This window comes from Homalodisca vitripennis, chromosome 4, assembly GCF_021130785.1.
Source record: "Homalodisca vitripennis isolate AUS2020 chromosome 4, UT_GWSS_2.1, whole genome shotgun sequence".
Taxonomy (NCBI): domain Eukaryota; kingdom Metazoa; phylum Arthropoda; class Insecta; order Hemiptera; family Cicadellidae; genus Homalodisca; species Homalodisca vitripennis.
In genome coordinates, this window is record NC_060210.1 from 157,956,869 (window position 1) to 157,977,265 (window position 20,397).

A 20,397-nucleotide genomic window follows, 5' to 3' on the forward strand; every position below is an offset into this window, starting at 1 on the left:
TTTAAGAACAGTATGCAATACAGCTGTTTCTGCTCTGGGGATTCTCTGTAGTTCTTAGGTCAAATGGTTTTGGTACGTTTTTCCCACCATCAATATTTTGGTCTGGGGTACAAAGGGTTAAAGTATTACATTTTTACACATGAAATACTTTCAATGGTTACAATTTATTTTTAAATTGAGTTAAATGTTTTAATTTAATTCAATTGAGAAATTATTGTACATTCTTAACTTAACTCTCAAACATTTAATCTGTAAATATAGATAATGTAATTGTAATGTAATGTATGTGATATTGTTAATGGGTAGGACAACTAAACTGACCCTGATGATCACAGCATGTGCCGGCAGGTTCACTCCCCACGCCAGTGTTGAGGTGCACACCAACACTTTGATCAGGCCTTCCCCAAAATATTTCTCTACCAGTGACCTTCAACAAAACAAAACAATATTAATTAGCTTAATATTACACTGGCTTATTACCTATAAATACAGTGAAACACACGCGCGCGCGCACACACACACACACACGCACATACACACACACACGCACGCATAGATAAGCTTAATTATAACTGTATGAAATCAAGTCTAACTACAGTTATTTAAGAATCAACATACAAACAATCACTCACTAGGAAGTTTCATTAATTTGGTTTCCTCTTCATTAATTGGAAATACATGACTTCCTTGATGAGAAGGTGTAAGAGAAACCTTTTTCGGTTTCTTTATCCATGCAAATGGCATATTTTAATTTGTATACAAATGTTTTAAAATGTCTGAAACCAATAAAGAGACAAAGAAGCCTTAACTATAAAGGGGGATAGAGCTTGTATAGGAATGATGAATTGCTTGCATCCATCAATTTCTTTTTTCTAGTACTTTTGTTCTAAAAATCTACCAATGACATCAAAGAATGCATTCAATTTAGATCAAACTATATCTAATGTGAATAATAAATAAAACACAACACTGCAATTCCAATACTATTGTAGAATACTCATGCAATAGGCATATGATGGTTTGACAATTAATTCTAATAATGTGAGAAAGGTTGTATTTTCTATTATAATACAGGTTACGCATCATGTTATAAATGTATCTTTAAATGAATAGAATTCAATGTCACAGATGAAAGCAATCAATTTGCTTTGTATTGAAGCTTTTTTATAAAAAAATATAAACAATAAATACATGTGTATTCCATTCCTATTTAATTTACAATCTTGATGGACTAAATTCCTTACCATCATGTTTATTTAACCAATTGAAGCAGTATTAAATATTTTTTATGTAATCTTTATAATGATTAATTTTATGAAATTGATTTTGAAATAACCTATTTGATGTTGGAATAATCTATTTGATGTTGAACACAAGTTTACCTGTCACTGCGCAACAAGCCTGCATGGTGAACGGATAGACCTGCCTGGAAGAGATCAGCCAACTGTTTGGAACGACAGTGAGAGAATGCCTTGCGAGCCAGGCCCGTGGCAGCCCCTTCAGCTGGCTCAAAGTCCTTTAGGTGTCCTTTCAGCTGAGCTGTTTCCCGCAGAATGTTAGCCGTGCGCACAGTTGCATTGCGAGCATGTACAAAAACCATCACCTGTAACATCCTTATGGTTAGTCGATGTGCATTGTAACATTCTTCAAAATTGATATAAATAACCATATCTTAGTACTGTATTATGAGAACCTGAAACTGTATCCAGATATCTATTCAGACATTACACAGTTCAAGTGACCAGAGAAAGAGAACACGACTGAAATACAAGCACCTTTCTCAGTAACATAGAAGAAAGATGCCTTGACTTAGGCTATTGCTATATATGTATATTGTATATATATATATATATATATATATATATATATATATATATATATATATACTAGAAAGATAAAAACTAGAAAACCTACTGTCAGTGACAAATATAAATCTTAAGTGTTGGAGTCAATTTTCAGAGAACTAGAAGTAGAGCCCTGGAAGGTATTAAATATTCAATGATGTGTTTTCTGAGTCAAGTCTACTACAGAATTGGAGAGATGAGATTATTCCTTGTTTTTATTTTGATGATGGTCTCAGCAAATAAAACCATGACCTATGTGCAAATGTTTGGCTGGAGTGACACTTATTGGAATTAAGAAGCCAATTATCCATCAATACTTTCAATCAGTATAAAAGTCAAAATGCCAGTAACAGTCATTTTTAGACTGACCTTCTCAGATCTAAACAGCTGATTCCAACACTGTGTGCAGTGAGATATCAGTCAGGTTTACCAAACATCCAAATAGTAGAATACAAATTCCCAAGCAACCAAGCAAAAACAGGTTTTTATGAATTTTTGACGAAACTCACAAGGAAAGAATTACATATAGGACATTTATAAGATCAGTAAAAAATCTAGGACATTTATAAGATCAGTAAAAGATCTACTATCTTTTGATTAAGTAAAACATGGGTTGCTGCATTTAAGAAAATTGACTTAAACCCTACACCTTCTGCTCGCTGCTTTTGAAACTTTTTGATTATAAAATGTAAAAACCAGAAGAAATTTCATGCAGATTTCATGTAAAAACGTTTAATAAAGGTACTAATAAGAGAGCTATGACAGTTTGAAATCTTTGAGTGTTTAGTTTGAACTACGCAACCAATTATTAAAACATTGATTTATTGGTTTCGTTATTACTCACAGCTTTGTCCGTTTTATTATAGCTGTATCTCTTACAGTTTCCAAAATCCCTTCAGAGTGCATAAAACTTGGAACACCCGGTATATGATGACTGATTAATCACAATGACTGTAATGTATATCTAAGTAGCTAATACTACTTGCTACAGTATTAATCATATATTTTATTCATATTCATTAAATTTGTAAAGCATAATATAGTAATTTAATATTTAAAAAAATAAGTGAACAAAAAGTACTTGCTCTGCCAGGACTAGAATTTGAACTTAGCAAATAAGAAAAGGATGACGTACTTGATGACCTTTCTGAACCATTTCATGAACTTTCTCATAGCAGACTTGGTCCATGTCAGACATCTGCTGCAGAGGTTTCAAAGATTTGACTCCCACAAAGGTCTGACTGAGAGGCACAGGGCGAAATCTTCCGTCGAAGTAGAAGAGCCCCTTAAAAGGATTTACCCTCAGGAACCTAGTGACATCCAAGTATGTTGGCAAGGTAGCGGACAGTCCAACAATACGAATCATGTTTTGAGATGATTCTACCTACAAAAAGAACAAATATTTTAATTTATTTTATACATTCATAGATGTTACTAGCTTAATACTATGAGGAGGATCATTTGTGTTCTTAAACTTTTACGCAGTATTTGTTTTAATCTATGGTATTATTAAAGTATAGTATTCAGCATAATGAGTAATTGAATACTAAGTAGCACTTAAATAAAACAAAATAGCTATTTCAAAGCTTATTGATTATTTATTTTTGAGACATTTGATCTGAATGTAGTAATAAATAGTAACGATTTATTTTCAATATGTTTATATCTCCAGAGACATTTTTCCCCAAATTTAAAACTAGAGTATATTTAGACATAGATCTATACGATTACAAGCAGTATTAAGTGAATCTCGATTTTTTAAGCCTTCGAAATTTATAACTTTCTGCTTAAGAGTCATTTTACTCACTTTGTACCCACAATTAGATTTTGTACATTATGATTTTACATTGCGTAAAACCATTAAAAAAAAACAATTATTAAAAAAACTATCGGTAAATTCATACAAGATCACAACTCTTTAATCACCATTAAATTAAGACAGTTAAATTTCACATTATGACTAATTATTACTGAAAAGTGCCACTTGATCAATTGCTTCTTGAAAACTGATGAATACTTTTATGAATACAATTTCTACAACAGTTCAGCTTTCTATAGTAAATACTGATTTTAATTAAATAACAGTGTTACAACATTAACTGATCATTAATTTAGGTAGTGTTTATTATTAAGAATTAAGTCACACCATATTTTGCCATTTATGTTTTATTTTTGCTTTCATTTCTCGATTTTAACGTGTACCACCTTAATAATAATCAAAAAGGTAACCAACCCCTTTAGATGATCAATTATCAATGTCAAATATGAACATGCACTCAGGCACATGAATAACTCTTTGTGTAGAGTTATTTAAAATAATAAATTCGTGGGTATAGTCCAAGAGATAAAAATCAATTTTAACTTTATAAAAACACAACTAACTTCTGAGAAATCGGTAAAGGAATTTCCCATAGGAAATATATTATAATCAATACCCATAATGGCTTTGGTAAAAATTGAAATGGGAGGGACTGGAAGAGCCAAAATATCAAATAATAAATTTTTCACAGATATTTTTAAAATTTTTCTTACCTTTAATAGCCAATTATCAGACTGCTAAATAATAGTTTGCCAGCATTGGCCAATAAGATAATGAGATTGAAAGTCATTATTAAATACTAGGTAAATTTGTGAATCTGATGGTTGGTTTTAAGTGTTTTGAGCAAAATGTTGGGTTGGGAAAATAATATGTATAGTTTGATATTTTTAACCCTTATGGAAACTTTCTATTTCAAAACCAACTAAAACTACTATGGTAAACAATTCATTTCTTTCTTAGGGAAAATTCCTCAATTGAATTCATGAGAAACTAAATTGCTTACTTATACATTAAAAATTGGCCCTGCCTTCTGGACTAACAAACAACCAATTCTTCCTATCAATAAACAAACATGGATGTTGTACCCACCTGCCTGAGTGTACGGGCGACAATGGCCTCGACGACTGGGCCACGGTCACTGTGTAGAAGGTGAACCTCATCAATTATCAGTAGCTTCACAATGTTAGCCAGAGCAACGTCTCCTGGAACATTGATAGGCATACATCATTTTTTTATAAGAACAACAATAATAACCTGCTACCATTAGATGAAAAATGTCCACTTTATTCTCAAGTACCATGCACAGCAGCCGAGTGGGTTGTTGTTCAAACAAATACAAAATGTCAGTGCTATTTTATTCAACACTGAGAACTGCCCAGGATTCCAGACCCACAATGATTTCTTAGAGAACTGAGGCACAGGTGTTACACACGTTTATTTTTGGGTTGATTCTAGAGTTTAAAAGTTTAATAATGTCACATAAAAAATAGAAACAATTTGATAAAAAAAAGGAATGTATCAAACATTTTGCAATTACACATAATATAATATTATTATTTCAATATTTTTATCTCCAAACAGCTATTTCAAGACACCTCAATTGTATAAATATCATACCGACTCTTTTAACCCTCTCCCGCTCGCAAGGCATGAATCGGCACGGCCACGACGTAGCCACTGCAGCCTAAACGGCACAGATCGGCACGCACTGCTTTATCTACTAGAGCCGATAAGTGCTGCTCTCGAGTAGCAATAGTTTGTACTACTACGGGTTGTTTGCTATCAGGAGACCATTTACTTTACTTTTACAGTAGATTTATTCCATTATTTTGCTATTTATATTAGTTGTGCAGAAACAATGGCGGGTTGTAGTCGTACACTTCGTGACAGTGAAATCGATCTCGTTATTAGTAGTGATTGCGACGATTCAAGTGAGTGTAGTGATGTACCAGAGCTTTGTGAAGTGGTTGGTGGCATTGAGGATGTAGTTCGGAGTGATCACAGTGGCAGGGGCAGTGACAGCGAGCCAGACAATGACCTTCACCAAGTAACTGCGCAACAAACAACCCGGCGCCCAGCTGTCCGTGTGCCCCCTCCCTGGTCTCGTACAATCAACTTCATTGAACCAATATATAGTAAAATAATTAATATATATAATTATAGTTAATTACAATGACAGAACGTATGTAAGTTGAGGCGCCGCGTATTTTGACCGAGCGCGACCGGCAGAGCGAATTAATTGAGGTTACAAACACCGTGAGCGCCTGGAAACAATGCGAGCGGGAGAGGGTTAAGACACTAATTACCTCAAATATACAATCCTACTAAGAGCTATTATTTTGAATTGTAAAACTGATGGAATTTGGTTAGCACTTGATCAGCGGTTGGATAACAATCAGAGGGAGGCATGTTGACATGAATATTTGAACAAAAACAAAAACGTATTTGGTATTTCCTGCATCCATGTTTTACATGTTACACTAAAAAAATCAAACAATTTTTGGAATTTTTTATTCTGAAATCAAATTTGGCAGCAGTGTCACTGTATGTTCCCAAATTCTCTTTTTACTTTTTACTAGCAGAAATTATGCCACACAATCATTCATATATACAGAAAAAATACAATCTAAGTTTTATTAACCCTTTTAACCCCGACGTCCGTACTATACGGACGTTGTAAAAATGGCGTCAACTCCCGACGTCCGTATAGTGCGGACGTGCACTTTTTATTACTTTACTGGCCACCTATTTCACCAAATGCTTTGAAATTTCACAGACTTGTGCACAAAGATATTTTGCATCGAAATATATTAGTTTGTAATGGTTTGACTTCGTATTTTGTCAGTCTGTGACTGAGCAATTGCAGTTTGTCTCGACTGACTGCTCACACTTGTTGCAGACAGCTGTATATCACGTGGTTGTGAATATTCCGTTTTCTTCACAGTTTTAGGTTAAAGCAGTGTAAAGTACGGCAGTTAAAGTTTAGTTTATTATTTGTTTGATTTCAAAATGAGTAAAAGACATCGTTCAAAGTCTCCCGTAAGTGAAAATACACTAATTAGTAACCTAGTTGCAAATGGTGTGGATGTGATTAGTGACCCCAATTGTTTTGGTGACCACAAGTGCTAAAACATTTTGTAGTGATGTAAATATTGTTTTAAAACTTTTTTTAAATTTAGATTATGAACATTTTTAGTTATTTTGTCAGAAATAACTTTGGTTTTATGTTTATTTTAAGTACTGTGAATTTCAAAAGGTCTTGTTACATTGCCTTGCCCAGAAATGGCAAAAAGAAAAATGTACACGGCTTTACAAAAAATTGATGTTACTCCACTTGTAAATAAGGTAGGCCTATAATTTTTGTTTCCTTTTATTAAGGATTAAATATATCATAAAACAAATGGGTATTTTTGTGTCAAATATTTTTTTATCTATATGGTTTCCATGATCAAACTTGAAATGTTTTCATCTTTATTTATTTTTTATATATGTATATGTATGTAAAAAAATTTTCTTTCAAAATAATAATTTTATTTGTATATTTCTGTAAGCTACATGTATAAAGAAGTAAAACAAAAAAGAATTACCTAAATATCTTAATAAATAACTGAGTTATGAATTTTGTACAAAAACCCTTACATTTTGTCTGAAAATGGCTTGGGATTTCTGGCACATCACTTGATTTAATGGCCGGGGTTAAAAGGGTTAAAATAATCATTTTTTTAAACGAGGTTAAAAACAGATTTAAGGTAAGGTTAGTAATTGGTAAAGAATACTTACTGGATGCTATAGCTAATTAAAAATGTGAAAATACCTGCTTTTCTCGTAACAACATCCCACTTTTCAGGAGTAGTGACGAGCATTTGTGTCTGCAATATTTCAGACTTGGTGAGCTGCATGTCACCTGTCAGTTCCCGCACAGTCACCCCTAGACACTGCAGTCTACGAGAGAAGTTGGCTGTCATCTCTGCAGCAAGAGCTTTCATCGGTGCCACGTAGACTATCTACAAACAATTAACAACATGCTTATACATTTGTGTCTACAATATTTTAGACTTGGTGATTTGCATGTCGCCTGTCAGTTCTAGCACAGTCACCCCTAGATACTGCAGTATACAAGAGAAGTTGGCTGTCATCTCTGTAGCAAGAGCTTTCATCGGTGCCACGTAGACTATCTACAAACAATTAACAACATGCTTATACATTTGTGTCTACAATATTTTAGACTTGGTGATTTGCATGTCGCCTGTCAGTTCCAGCACAGTCACCCCTAGATACTGCAGTATACAAGAGAAGTTGGCTGTCATCTCTGCAGCAAGAGCTTTCATCGGTGCCACATAGACTATCTACAAACCATTAACAACATGCTAATACATTTGTGACTACAATATTTTAGACTTGGTGAGTTGCATGTTGCCTGTCAGTTCCAGCACAGTTACTCCTAGACACTGCAGTCTAGACACTGAATTCTTTCCATGGGTTTTACGGGAAATCTCGCATGGTTAAATTTGCACAAAATGCATATGGTGGAAAATCTCATAATTTAAGTTATTGTTTTTTGTCATGAATTATGTTTTGTAAAACCAGTGATAAAATTCATTAGAGTTGTAACTTAAAATCTGTGCTCCAGTCATTGTTGTTGGCTTCCTGTTATCAATCCGAAACTTGTTTTTGTAACTACCGACCGCTATTTTGGACTGTACTCTGGCATGTTTGATGGGTAACGGAATGAGTACCAATGCAACTCTTGAGACCGGTGTGTAAGCTTTGTTCCTGTGAAATGATGCAACTAATAGGAAGTTATTTCTTTGAAATAGCAATTGTTTTCTGTGTTTGCAATTAACTCTTTTTAGTTTTATACTATACTAATTATAAAAATGGCTAACCCAGACAATGAAAACTTTGATCAATTTGTCAGTAAAATTATAAAACACAGACAAAAATATAAAATAATTTTAAAATGTAGGTTATGTATTTTTTACCCTACAATAACTTCAGAAATCTAAGTTCAAATAGAACTTTAAACAAATTTAATTTTTTTTTACAAATTAACATGCTGCTAGAGGGAAGTACAGAAATTTATATTCAGTGTTCTAAAGGTTAGGGCTATATAACAGTTTTATACTACTCTTACACAATAGTAGAAAGCATAGTTGTACTACTTTAAATTAATGGAATTTATAGTGTCATTCTATACCCAACATAAAATATATATTTTATGTATAATGGATATCTCCATTGGTTTATAATTCATCCTGTAAACACAGCTACTGGTTGTTTGTGATAAGAACAGGATCTCTACCATAATCTGTCCATACAATTGTAGTCAGGATGGCTAATCAGTTCCCTCTACTAATAATGTAAGTACTGAATCAACACGTTACCTTAAACTGATTCTTCTTGATGACATCGTTTTCCATGTAGTTCCTGATAGTGTGCAAGATTGTGAGGAGAGCGACATTGGTCTTGCCTGCCCCAGTGGGAGCACATATCAGCAGGTTCTCATTACTGTGGTAGGCTGTGTCAAACACGACAGACTGGATACGGTTCAAGTGTTTCACACCTTCGAATACCATCTGGCCAATCTGTAAAAATCAACAACAATGTGAATACTGTTGCCTACTACTTATTTCTCCACATTTACAAATAAACTAATTCTAAAAAGATGTGATTTTGATTTCAAGATTTTGTTTCTTTTCTGATTTTCTTTCTGATTCTTTGGATCTCCATCTAGAGGTTATATTGGATTGGTAGTGACTTTTAAATGTAATGATTACATTATAGATTTTATTTATTATTTATCATATTTACGATTATCTGTTACTTGCATTGTAGCCATACACTACACTCATAAACAAACATTTTACTTAATTTTCTGTACATGAAGACTACTAGTTAGAGATGTGTTAGCTCATTTTCTGGTTAATTTAGGAAAAAAATCATGAGCTAGGGAAAGTTAGATGCTAAATCAGATTGTATCTAAGTGCACAGCATATATCAATGTGCTGTGTTATTTGATAACATTGCACTGTTACAGGTGCCAACTAGTGGATAGTTCACGACCACATCTGTTTCTGTTCTCATCTTCTGGTTACCTAACCATGATGATCCATCACAATTAGCTAATTACTACCTGATACTACCAAATAAAACTCGTTTATGCATAAATCAATCTATTCAGAACCAAAATCAGTGGAAAGGGCAAGCCATGGTGGTTTAGGTTGTATTGTTTTATCTTATACTAATATCATTTCCTCTGTCCCCTTATAGTAGAGGGCAGCTCTCCCCAGCACCTTGCCGGGTACACCCATGACTCTATTATATGTTGTATTACTTATTTGATCTACAGTTGAGCTAAACTAACATGACATGCCAATCTCTATTAGACATTCACCATAGTGGTTGCATGATCATCTCAAAACTTATGTCATACTTTTCTTTTACATAACTTCTAAATGAAAATAAATAATATGTAATTTTAAGAAATTAATAAATAATACCTTATCTAATGCTGATATAGGTATGAAATTGCTACCAACAGACGTTGGAGCGGACTCACAGATTGGAATGTTTACTTCTTCATACTGTTTTGTATCCTTGCGAGTGGCTCCTTCCGGTAGCATCAATTTTAAACCAGAAATGAAACCTGTAATTACATGTAAAAATTATTTTAGCCATTGTTATAATTTATAATAGGACTATTTTGTTCTTACTAATAAATATTAAGTAATTAGTACAAGTATAATTTATTACAATGATATATTTTTAATAAGGAATCCTGTTTTTTTTGTAAACTGGGATTTTGATATATTTTTAAGTACTTTTATATCTACACATCCCTAAAGAGTTTCTAACATACTGTTGAATATTTTAATTTCTGGTCTATAAACTAAACAACACCTGAAAACACACAACATTTTAAAACACAGCAAATATTACTCCAACAATTGTGAGAAAAATTGAAACAGGATTTTAAAGTTGCACAGACAAGTCTAGGCAATAATTTATTCCATATTGATATTCAATGTTGTTTTGCTACATTTTTTCTGTTTTTAATAAATGCAGGTTCACAGAATTTAGATATGTATATATACTTTTTATGTAAAATCTATTGTACAGTATCTTTTTTCAATTTTTTAAAATCTTTTTATATACTGTCCATCAAATCATTTTCACAGTCTGTGTCCATGTCATATTTCCATGGTACATTAAATAACACATGGGAGAAGTCTGTACTGTACGACAAAAGCGAACTCATTACGGTGCAAACACTCATGACAGAGAACCAAGAAAGTGATGAAATCTATAGAAAACGCCAGAACTACTTGCATGACAAGCAGTTGTCATAGAAATGCTTCTTGTGCAATACCACAGTACACAACACAATAGAACAGGAACAATATAACAATGCAAAATATTACGTCAGTAGCACACTTTTACACAATTACTATCTATAAATGTAATATTAAGTCAAAAACCCTGAAGTGGTTAAGAGAGTTTTACAGCTCTGATTATGACATGCTGTTTTGAATGAAGATTTTGGAAGGAATTGAAACATTTTTAATTCGATAGTAAGTAATAATCACACCGGTTTCCAATGTAATCTTGTTTTTTATATGAAACATTCACAATTTTATCTTCTGGCAGCTCCACAAATAAATATTTACATAAAAAAAAAATATTAAACATAAAAAAAACACAAAATAGAAATTTACATTGGAAAATTGTATGATACCTTATCAAATGGTACTAGTTGTACCATAAACAAGTCATATTGTTTATTTTCTGTGAAGTTTTATTTCAGTGTAATCCTGTAGCCATTAATATTGTTCATAAGTCAAATTGTGATTAAAACATACACTCTGTGGTGTGTGTGCCAACACACTGCTTGATAGTCAAGTGTTGAACATGTAAAATAATTAAAGTAATGAAAAGATACTAACCAGAAGTTTGTTTGACATTGGCCATGGAGTCATAGACATGAGGATAGACTTCTCTGTTCTGACTAGCTCTCGCTACCACCTTGTCCTTGGTAGTTGTAGTTACAGTAGTACTGGAGGAAGAGGTCAGGGCAGCTTGCCTGTTAACACCGTCATATTACTACACAACCTATTTACATAAATCAAAGTTATATTGATATAATCTAAAACAATGTATATATGTATGTATGTTACAGTATATATATATATATATATATATATATATATATATATATACATATATATATATATATATATACATATATATACATATATATATATATATATATGTACAAAAATGTATATATTTAGTAAATTTTCATTTCAATTCTTAATGTTTGTCACATAAGTTTTTAAGATCACAATCAGTTAAAATGGTGTTTGGTTTTGTATAAAATTAAAATTACTTTCATAAAATTTCTATCAAGTACCAGTTATTACAATAACAAATATTTCTAATTCTCTTACAATGCATTTTACCTTTTAGCACGTAACTCTACTGGATCAAAACTTTCATCTTCTTCATCAACGTCTTCTTCCTTTGCAATTAATTTATTATATTTCTTTTCTTCTTTACGAGCTTGCTTTAGAAGTAGTTTCTCTTGTTCAGATTGAACTACTACTTGGCATCCGAATGTTGGGCGCCTCTCTGAAATAATTAGAGAAGTATATATTACAAAATCTTAATAATTTTTAATCTTAGATTAAATATCATAGTTAATATTCAAAATGGTCACATTGTTTTGATAACTTTAAAAGCCAAGAAATTTCCAAAAATACATGACCTGCCCAAATTTTGTATTACCATAACAGTGTTTAGTCTGAAAATTTAAATTACAGTACAAATGGTAAATATTTCTTACGATCAAATTTATTCAGACAATATATAATTTTGTTTAAAAGTTACACACTAAATTTTTAACTTCCAGCCCCTTATTCAGGCAGTAAGTTATAAATACTTTTACAATTCAAAATATTATAAAATTAGCATAATATTAAAATCACAATAGTGGTAAAGATAATTGTATGTTTCTCTATAAAATCTGCATAGCTCTTAAAACATAATTATTATATAGTCATTAAAATGTACTAAAAACTGTTCAATTCCATATTCAAAGATTTTATTTTTTTCATGAAGACTCAAAGTAACTATTGTTGTGAAAACAAAACATTTGTATTATATAATTTGGAAGCAATATTACTACTTTTAAGTTAACAATTTCTGCATATATTTATGGTTACTGTGGTGTAAAGCAATGGTTCCCAAATCACATCCAGTTGCAGACCCTTAAGTAAATAAATAAGTTAGTCAGAAGTAAATCCTACTGGAAAAATTTATACTGAAAATTTAAAAAATAATGTAATACGTTACTTCTGAGTACCCTTTTAATTTCTCTGACATCCTCCCTCTTGAATCTATAATATAATTTGGTATTTAATTCACCAGTAAATCAAAGGGCCTGGATGAAAAACGTTTACAGGTATATTAAACAAACTTGAGCAAAAATATAGTTTTTGTAGATCTTGAACCCATTTTAAGTTACAAACCATTTATAATTGCTACCTAAGGAGGCTGTTCTATAAAGTCATAGCTGAGAGACTTTAGTGGTTATAAACATTCATTTGATAGCTGCAAACACTTAAGAATTACACCATCTGTCAAAGTAAATAAAATAATTTTAACTCTTTAACCCCGGCCATTATATCAAGTGATCTACAAAAAATTCCAAGCTATTTCTGGAGAAAATGTAAGTGTATTGTAAAAACAACTCATAACTAGGCTATTTTTTAAGATATCAAGATAATTCTTTTTTAGTTTTATTCTTATTAAATTTAGTTCACAAAACATATGAAAAAACAAAATATCTTGCAATTAAAAAAATATTTATATACATAAAAAGTAAATAACAATTTTTTAATTTCAAGTTTGTTTATGAAAACCATATAGCTAAATAATATTTTACACACAAATATCTATTTGTGTTGTATTAAATTTAATTCTTATTCTAATGAAACAAAAATTATGGGCTCAATTTATTCACAAGTTGAGTAACATAAAGTTTTTGTAAGGACCTTTCATTTTTCCTTTTTGCAATTTTTGTGCAAGCAATTATAACATGAGCTTAGCAATTTGTAGAAACTTACATAAAACCATTATTTCTGATAAAAATAATTAAAACTAACTATAATCTATATTTTTTAAACATTTTAAAACTTTTAATATAATATTTACAAATCTAGAATATGTTTTCAGAAATATCAGGATAGCTATCACTCAAATCGCCGTCACTTCCCAAATCCACCCCACTTATAACTAAGTTAGTAAATTGGTGTATTTTTGATTATGGGAGACTTTAAACGATTCCTTTGACTCATTTTCAAATAAAATAAGTACCAATTTAATATTTAACTGCCGTAATTTATAATGTTTTAACCTAATAACATTAAAAAAGTGGAATATTCACAACATAGTGAAATACAGCTGTTTGCGTCAATCAGTGAGCAGTCAACTGAGATGAATTGCAATTTCTCAATCACAGACTGATAGAATGTAAATTCAAAGCTTTAAGAACAATTATATTTCGATGCAATACATCTTTTTACACAAGTTAAAGCATTTGGTAAAATAGGTGACCAGTAAAATAATAAAAAGTGCAAGTCCACATTATATGGACGTCAGAAGTTGACGCCATATTTACGACGTCCATGTATTATGGACGTCACGACGGTTCAAAGGGTTAAAGGAGAATAAATAATATATATTGTCATGTTTAATTAGAAATAGATTTATCTTAACACCCAAATAATAGACAAATCTACCTAGGGCAGCCGTTCTGGCATTGCTTGACATAATTTTTTTCTCCTGAGCTGCTGAACAGCTTATAACAATATCTTCTCTGTGCTCCAATACCCGTTCTATGAGCTCAAAATGATCAAACCCTAGCAGGTCAAACAGCTGAAACAGAAGTCACATGAAAAATTAATAATACTGCAAATGATTTATTTAGTGTTTAGAATATAAATCATACAGTGAACATAATTTAATAAATAATCCCTTACACTAAAACATATAAAATACACTAATGCATAAATAGTATTATACTTAATACTGTTTTTTAATGGCCACTGACAATATATTTTGACTCATATGAGATGGCACCATTGTCATCTGTTAGCAGCCTGAGCATCTGTTGAGGCATTTCACAGATGAAATGCCTTGTGAATGAATCTTGTGAAGAGATGTGAGACTTGCTCACACTTTACAACCAACAATAGCTGGTGTATTAAGTTTTAATACTACTATACATGAATTAAAAGAACTTGAATGTATCTGTATACAAATAATCTCTAGTTAAATAATTGTGTATAAAAACATTTCTCACTAAATGATGTTTTAATTTTAAAATGTTCAAAGTTTAAATATTATTTTGAATGGGCATTTCAGTTATGTATAGTTTTGTGAACATCTTCCAACAATAATTTCATGAGTTGTAGCCTACTATATTAAATCACCAATAGTTTTACTATCTAAGTTTTTTAATTGGTTGAGTTATTTAAAAAGATGCTGAATGCTATATTTTAAAATGCTATGTTTAAATAATCATCTTTCAGCTCTAATTGATTTATTGTCTTACTAAAAGATGGAAAATGTCAGAAAAAATCCTATTACCTTCACAATCCTTTCATTGTCAAAAAAATTTAATGAGGAAAACAGTCTGACTGTTTAAACAATCTAAAGAATGGAAGGTCTTGAAAGTGCATGGGACTGGATGTATATAAGCTAAAGACACATTTTGTGACATAAATAATGTTTACCTGCACGATATTTGATTGCTTGACATGTTTGTTGATAAATAGCAATAACAATAAGAAAATATACTAAATTACAACATACAATGAATATTATATAAGAGAAGCTTGATCCATTGGATGTGGAATCAATAAACAATACGGAAGGACAAGCAGAAAGTGCTATCATTACCGGATATCTACAAACGTTAATAACACAAGGACGATGTCGGCATTTGTTCATCCTACCTAGACAGTTCAGTATTTTATACTCAGAATAAATCTGTATTGGACCAAATCAAATCAACTCAAATGCGTATCCATCAGTATATTTTCTTAAGTGCAAAAACAAATTTGAAATTCTCTTTGTACCATTCTATATAAGACCCTAGTGATTCATGTGGCAATGAATACTTAGTGTCTATGACAGTCAAGGCGTTAGTGGGAAGTGTTTTTCTATTTAAATAATCCTAACCCTAATTTACAAGCCAATGGTAAACCTGATAGATGAAATGACATTCTTTATTAGCCCAAGGGAACATGTTACAATGTTATATCTAGCTGAATAGATAAGAAAACTAAATACTAATATAAACAAATTTAATCTCAGATAAAATTATACCAAATTTTCAAAATATTGTTAAGTGTGGGCACATCATGGAGTCAATGTACACTGTTTTTAAATTCCTGGTGAATCGGGTCTAAAATCATGAATGTATATTTCATTTTCCAGTAAAAATTCTTTATTGACTATTTTGAAGGAATTTTATGTTGGAATCTGCTTTGACACTATTGGTAGTTTATTGAAAAAGTATTGGCTGTTATAAAGTTATTTTTAAAGAGAGTTGTAGTGTGGGTTTTGGGACAGGAATGGCATTAATGTTCTGTGTAAAATAATTATGTTGGAAAATGAGAGGTTAGGTTTACACACTTTTGTAAGCTTGAATCAGGATTTCCATTATATATACACCCCTAACTGTCGAAATTCAAAGATCCTTAAAATGGTTCCTGCATGATTGGTTAAAGCCTAAATGTCCTGATGTCATAATGGCTATTTTCTGAGCTTTTAAACTTTTCCTATAAATGGTGACATGCCCCAGCAATACAAATGATCTTTATTGACATAAACATGGAGTACAGTCATGGCGTCAAGAGTTTTTAAACTTGAGTTGCGTGGTCATCACTGAGAAGGTCTTCCTATCTGCAGGCATTCTTCAACAGAGTAGAACTCCTTGTCCAACAGTCAGTCAAGAAGAGCTTCTTTAAAGTTCCTGTTGCTTTTTTGTTCTTTCAGCGTTGGTGGAAGGATGTTGAAGAGTCTAGCCCCGATATAGGACGGTTTTTTTTCATAGGCAGTCAGGTGATGTGCTGGGAGTCTGTAGTTAGCTCTGTTCCTAGTGTTATAAGGATGTGTATCCAAGAATTGGACGAGTCCTTTGTTAACTGCATAGGTTATTACCTCACCGATGTACAGGTTGGCAACTGTCTGCAGTTTCAGTCTCTTAAACACCCCTCTACAAGAGTCCCGAAAACCCAACTCAGCCATTATTCTTATTGCCTTTTTTTGAAGGAGCAGTACCCTGTGTAGATTTTGCAGAGATGAAAACCCCCATACAGTCAGCCCATAGCGCATTTGGGACTCAAATAGTGCAAAGTAAGCTGTTCTTGAGGTTTCTGTGTTGCTGATTTGTTTGAGTCACTTAATTACATATAGGGCAGTGCTAAGTTTTTTGCACAGTTGGTCTACGTGGGGTTTCCAATTGAGGTCACTGTCTAGGGTTATCCCAAGGTATTTAGCCTCTTTATATGTTGAGACATTGGGTAACTCGAGGGCACTCCTTATTTGTGGGCCAAAGAAAAGCTGCTGTGTCTTCTCTTCGTTCAGAACAAGGTCATTTTCCTGACTATACTGTTTGGCTATACAGGCAGCAATGTAGGCTTTAATTTCCAGCTCTTTAACATTCTTGTGCAACACAATGAGGGCAGTGTCGTCAGCGTAGAGGAATATTTCACAGTTGTCCTGTAGCGTGGATACGATGTCATTAGTGTATAAAATAAATAGTACAGGGCCAAGCACAGATCCCTGTGGGACTCCTCTTGTTATCTGTGCTTGTGTGGATCTAAATTTTTTCTAGCAAACAATAACATACCTCATTAAAGACTCTAACCAATAACCCAAATAAACAGCTGCTAAATTTTTTGGGTGTTTTATAAATGTTATTCCAATTGAAAAAAACTTTTACAATGTAAATTGACAGTTTAGTTTTACTTGAGTGTTTAGTGTTAAATCTATCTGTATTTTTCCTTAACTTTATATTTTGTGTGAAATCTTGGACTGTTTTGAAGACTTGAAAAATTGTGCCAAATGTTAGATTTCTGAAAAATGCCACAATTTGTTTATTTGTGAACATTTTGCCATTAAATTTTAACAGTGTGTTCATAATTTTGGTGGACTTTACAGTGGATTTATTGAAGAATAGGACAATATTATAATTAATCAAACTCATTTGTTTAACTATATTAAAATTAAAATTACTGTATTTTAATGGTAGTGTAATTAATTTATCCAAATTTAATTTGTTGTAGACCCTAGTTCCATTGCTTCATTTTAAAACTGCAAACTTTGTCTATGTCAATGATCTCAAGAATGGAAAATTCAAAGGTTGAGTTAAACGGTTGGGACACTTAGAAAAATTTGAAAAAGTTGATGCATTAATTCCCAATGATATGTATTACAAGTGAATAAAAATTAAACCTTATTGAAAATTATACTATTTAACCCTTTATTGCCGAATCATGATAAAAGTTTGTCCAAAAAATGCTAGAAGTTTTCCTCAAGGTACTGCTGAAACATGTCAAGCCTAATTCAGCAATTTTGTAACATTTTACTAAAACGTCCATAAAATTAAAATAGTTTTAGATAGGCTGTTAATTTTTATTCTATTTTATTTAAAGATAAATTGTTTAATTACAAACCATGCATATACTGCTCATTTATTATAATAAATCAAACACACACTAATGGTTCTTACACAAATAATTTTGAACATTTTTCACATTTCATATGCAAAATAGCACTTGAAAAAAATGTCCTCAAAACAACTACTATGTGTTACTAAAATTGTACATGTACACCAAACATTATTTTATTAGCCACAAAACTGTAAAGATAACACTACTTTGTGTAAACCTATGTTTTCTCTTTTTTCATAGCACTAGTCTAATCTCATTAGGTTCAAAAACAGTTTATACAATACACAGACTATCTATCACTGACTCTGATTAAGTAAATCTTCATTTAGCAACAAAATAATTATCCTTCATAAAAACTATAAAACAAATTTTATATTTAAACATGATTTTATTTTAAAAGTTAAAAAAATTAAAATATTTACTTACAGTACATATTTTTACACTTTCATATGAGAAATAGCTCTTTAGAAAATTATTATACTACAAAACAAAAATATCAATTGAAAAAGAAAATTAAACTAAATACAAACATAAAAGATTCTGTACAATATTTTTTAAACTATAAAAGTTATGTTGTTTTTTAGAAAGCAACATTTTTACTTTTTATGTTGTTTTACACTACGTTTAAACTGAACATTTAATTAATATTACAAAATTGCTGTAAATATTTTTTCTTGTAATTTAGTTCATTTTTTTGTTTACATGTTGATTGTTTACAAATAAAAATATATCATAGTAAAGTTTTACCGCAAACGTCTGTATTTACGGATGTCTGCAATTTTCGTAATGTCAGTACATACAGACATTGGCACTAAAACTAAGGATTAAATGACTGAGTGACTGGTGCTTGAATACAAGTAATTTTCAGAATTTAGTGGCTACCTCATTTTGGAGTTCGTCATTTGAGCGCTGAGTGGTCAGGAGGGCGACAACCGACTCACATACAATGTCAGTGGCCATGACTGATGAGGTAGTGCGGAAGCAAGACTTGATCTGGTCCATCAGCCAGGCTCGTCCATACTGTAACTGATACCATAATTGAAAAATAAATTATTGTAATACAAGTTTATAAATCTATTATTATTACTAACCTGGTGATGTGTAATATCAGGTCTATAACATTGATTACAAAAGTCTGGGCTTTAATAATCCTTAAAAAATACCAGTAAACATTTCATTACAAAATCACTAGTATTAATAAAATATCTCACATTGAACATTACATTATATGTAATTAAAATGAGAAAAAGATCATTAAACAATAAATCAAAATTAAAATAGTTAATAATATTTTAATGGAAATGTTTTAAATTAAAGCACTATAGTACTGATAAACAAAATCACTATATTCATTTGAAAGATAAATTTAAAGTTCAAAAACTGTACTGGCAAGATATAACAGTATTACTTCTAATGTAAGAACACAATTCAAGGGGAAACACAATTCCTCCACTGCCCCCATATACCCGAGTATACAGCAAACACTACTTTCTCAAACATCAAGTTGGAGGTGGAGGATAGGGTTCTTGAATGTGGCTAGACAAAATGAGAGTGCAACTTGCCAACCAACATTAAATACTAAAACAGTTCTCAATACAAGAAAGCGTAGACTGCACTCCACCAATACAAAGTTGGGTATTACCAAAAAGCAAAAATATATTAACTAAATGTATGTTTCTTAGCATTTATAATTAGATTTTCCAATTAAAAAAATATATTTTTATACTAGTTCCACAAAAAGTTTTAGTATTTTTTTGCATATAAAAAAGACAAAGTCCGTAACAATCCCGATTAGACATTTCATTTTTGAAACAACTCAACAATAAGTAGTTTCAAACAAAAGAAAACAAATTGAAATTAGTCCGTTTAAGTAATAAACAGTCTTAAGAAACATCAAGTTATTCTAAAGTATTGTTAAAATTTATCAAATTAAATGATCCAGCTAAAACTTATATTTAATTTTCAGCAATAAAACCTATGAAACATAAAGACT

General features: G+C 31.4%; 1 protein-coding gene across 1 annotated transcript in view; it reads right to left on the minus strand.

Moving 5' to 3' along the window:
- The window catches only part of LOC124360405 (activating signal cointegrator 1 complex subunit 3-like), a 63,931-nt gene that overhangs the window by 43,242 nt on the left and 292 nt on the right, over positions 1-20,397 (minus strand). Inside the window, exons 2-12 of the mRNA XM_046814009.1 lie at positions 19,287-19,430; positions 14,463-14,598; positions 12,123-12,291; positions 11,607-11,743; positions 10,164-10,309; positions 9,048-9,248; positions 7,478-7,667; positions 4,753-4,865; positions 2,980-3,228; positions 1,383-1,603; positions 322-427 (exon numbers count right to left, since the gene is read on the minus strand). Of these exons, the coding sequence (XP_046669965.1) occupies positions 322-427; positions 1,383-1,603; positions 2,980-3,228; positions 4,753-4,865; positions 7,478-7,667; positions 9,048-9,248; positions 10,164-10,309; positions 11,607-11,743; positions 12,123-12,291; positions 14,463-14,598; positions 19,287-19,430 (1,812 nt within the window). The remainder of the gene's footprint in view (positions 1-321; positions 428-1,382; positions 1,604-2,979; positions 3,229-4,752; positions 4,866-7,477; positions 7,668-9,047; positions 9,249-10,163; positions 10,310-11,606; positions 11,744-12,122; positions 12,292-14,462; positions 14,599-19,286; positions 19,431-20,397) is intronic.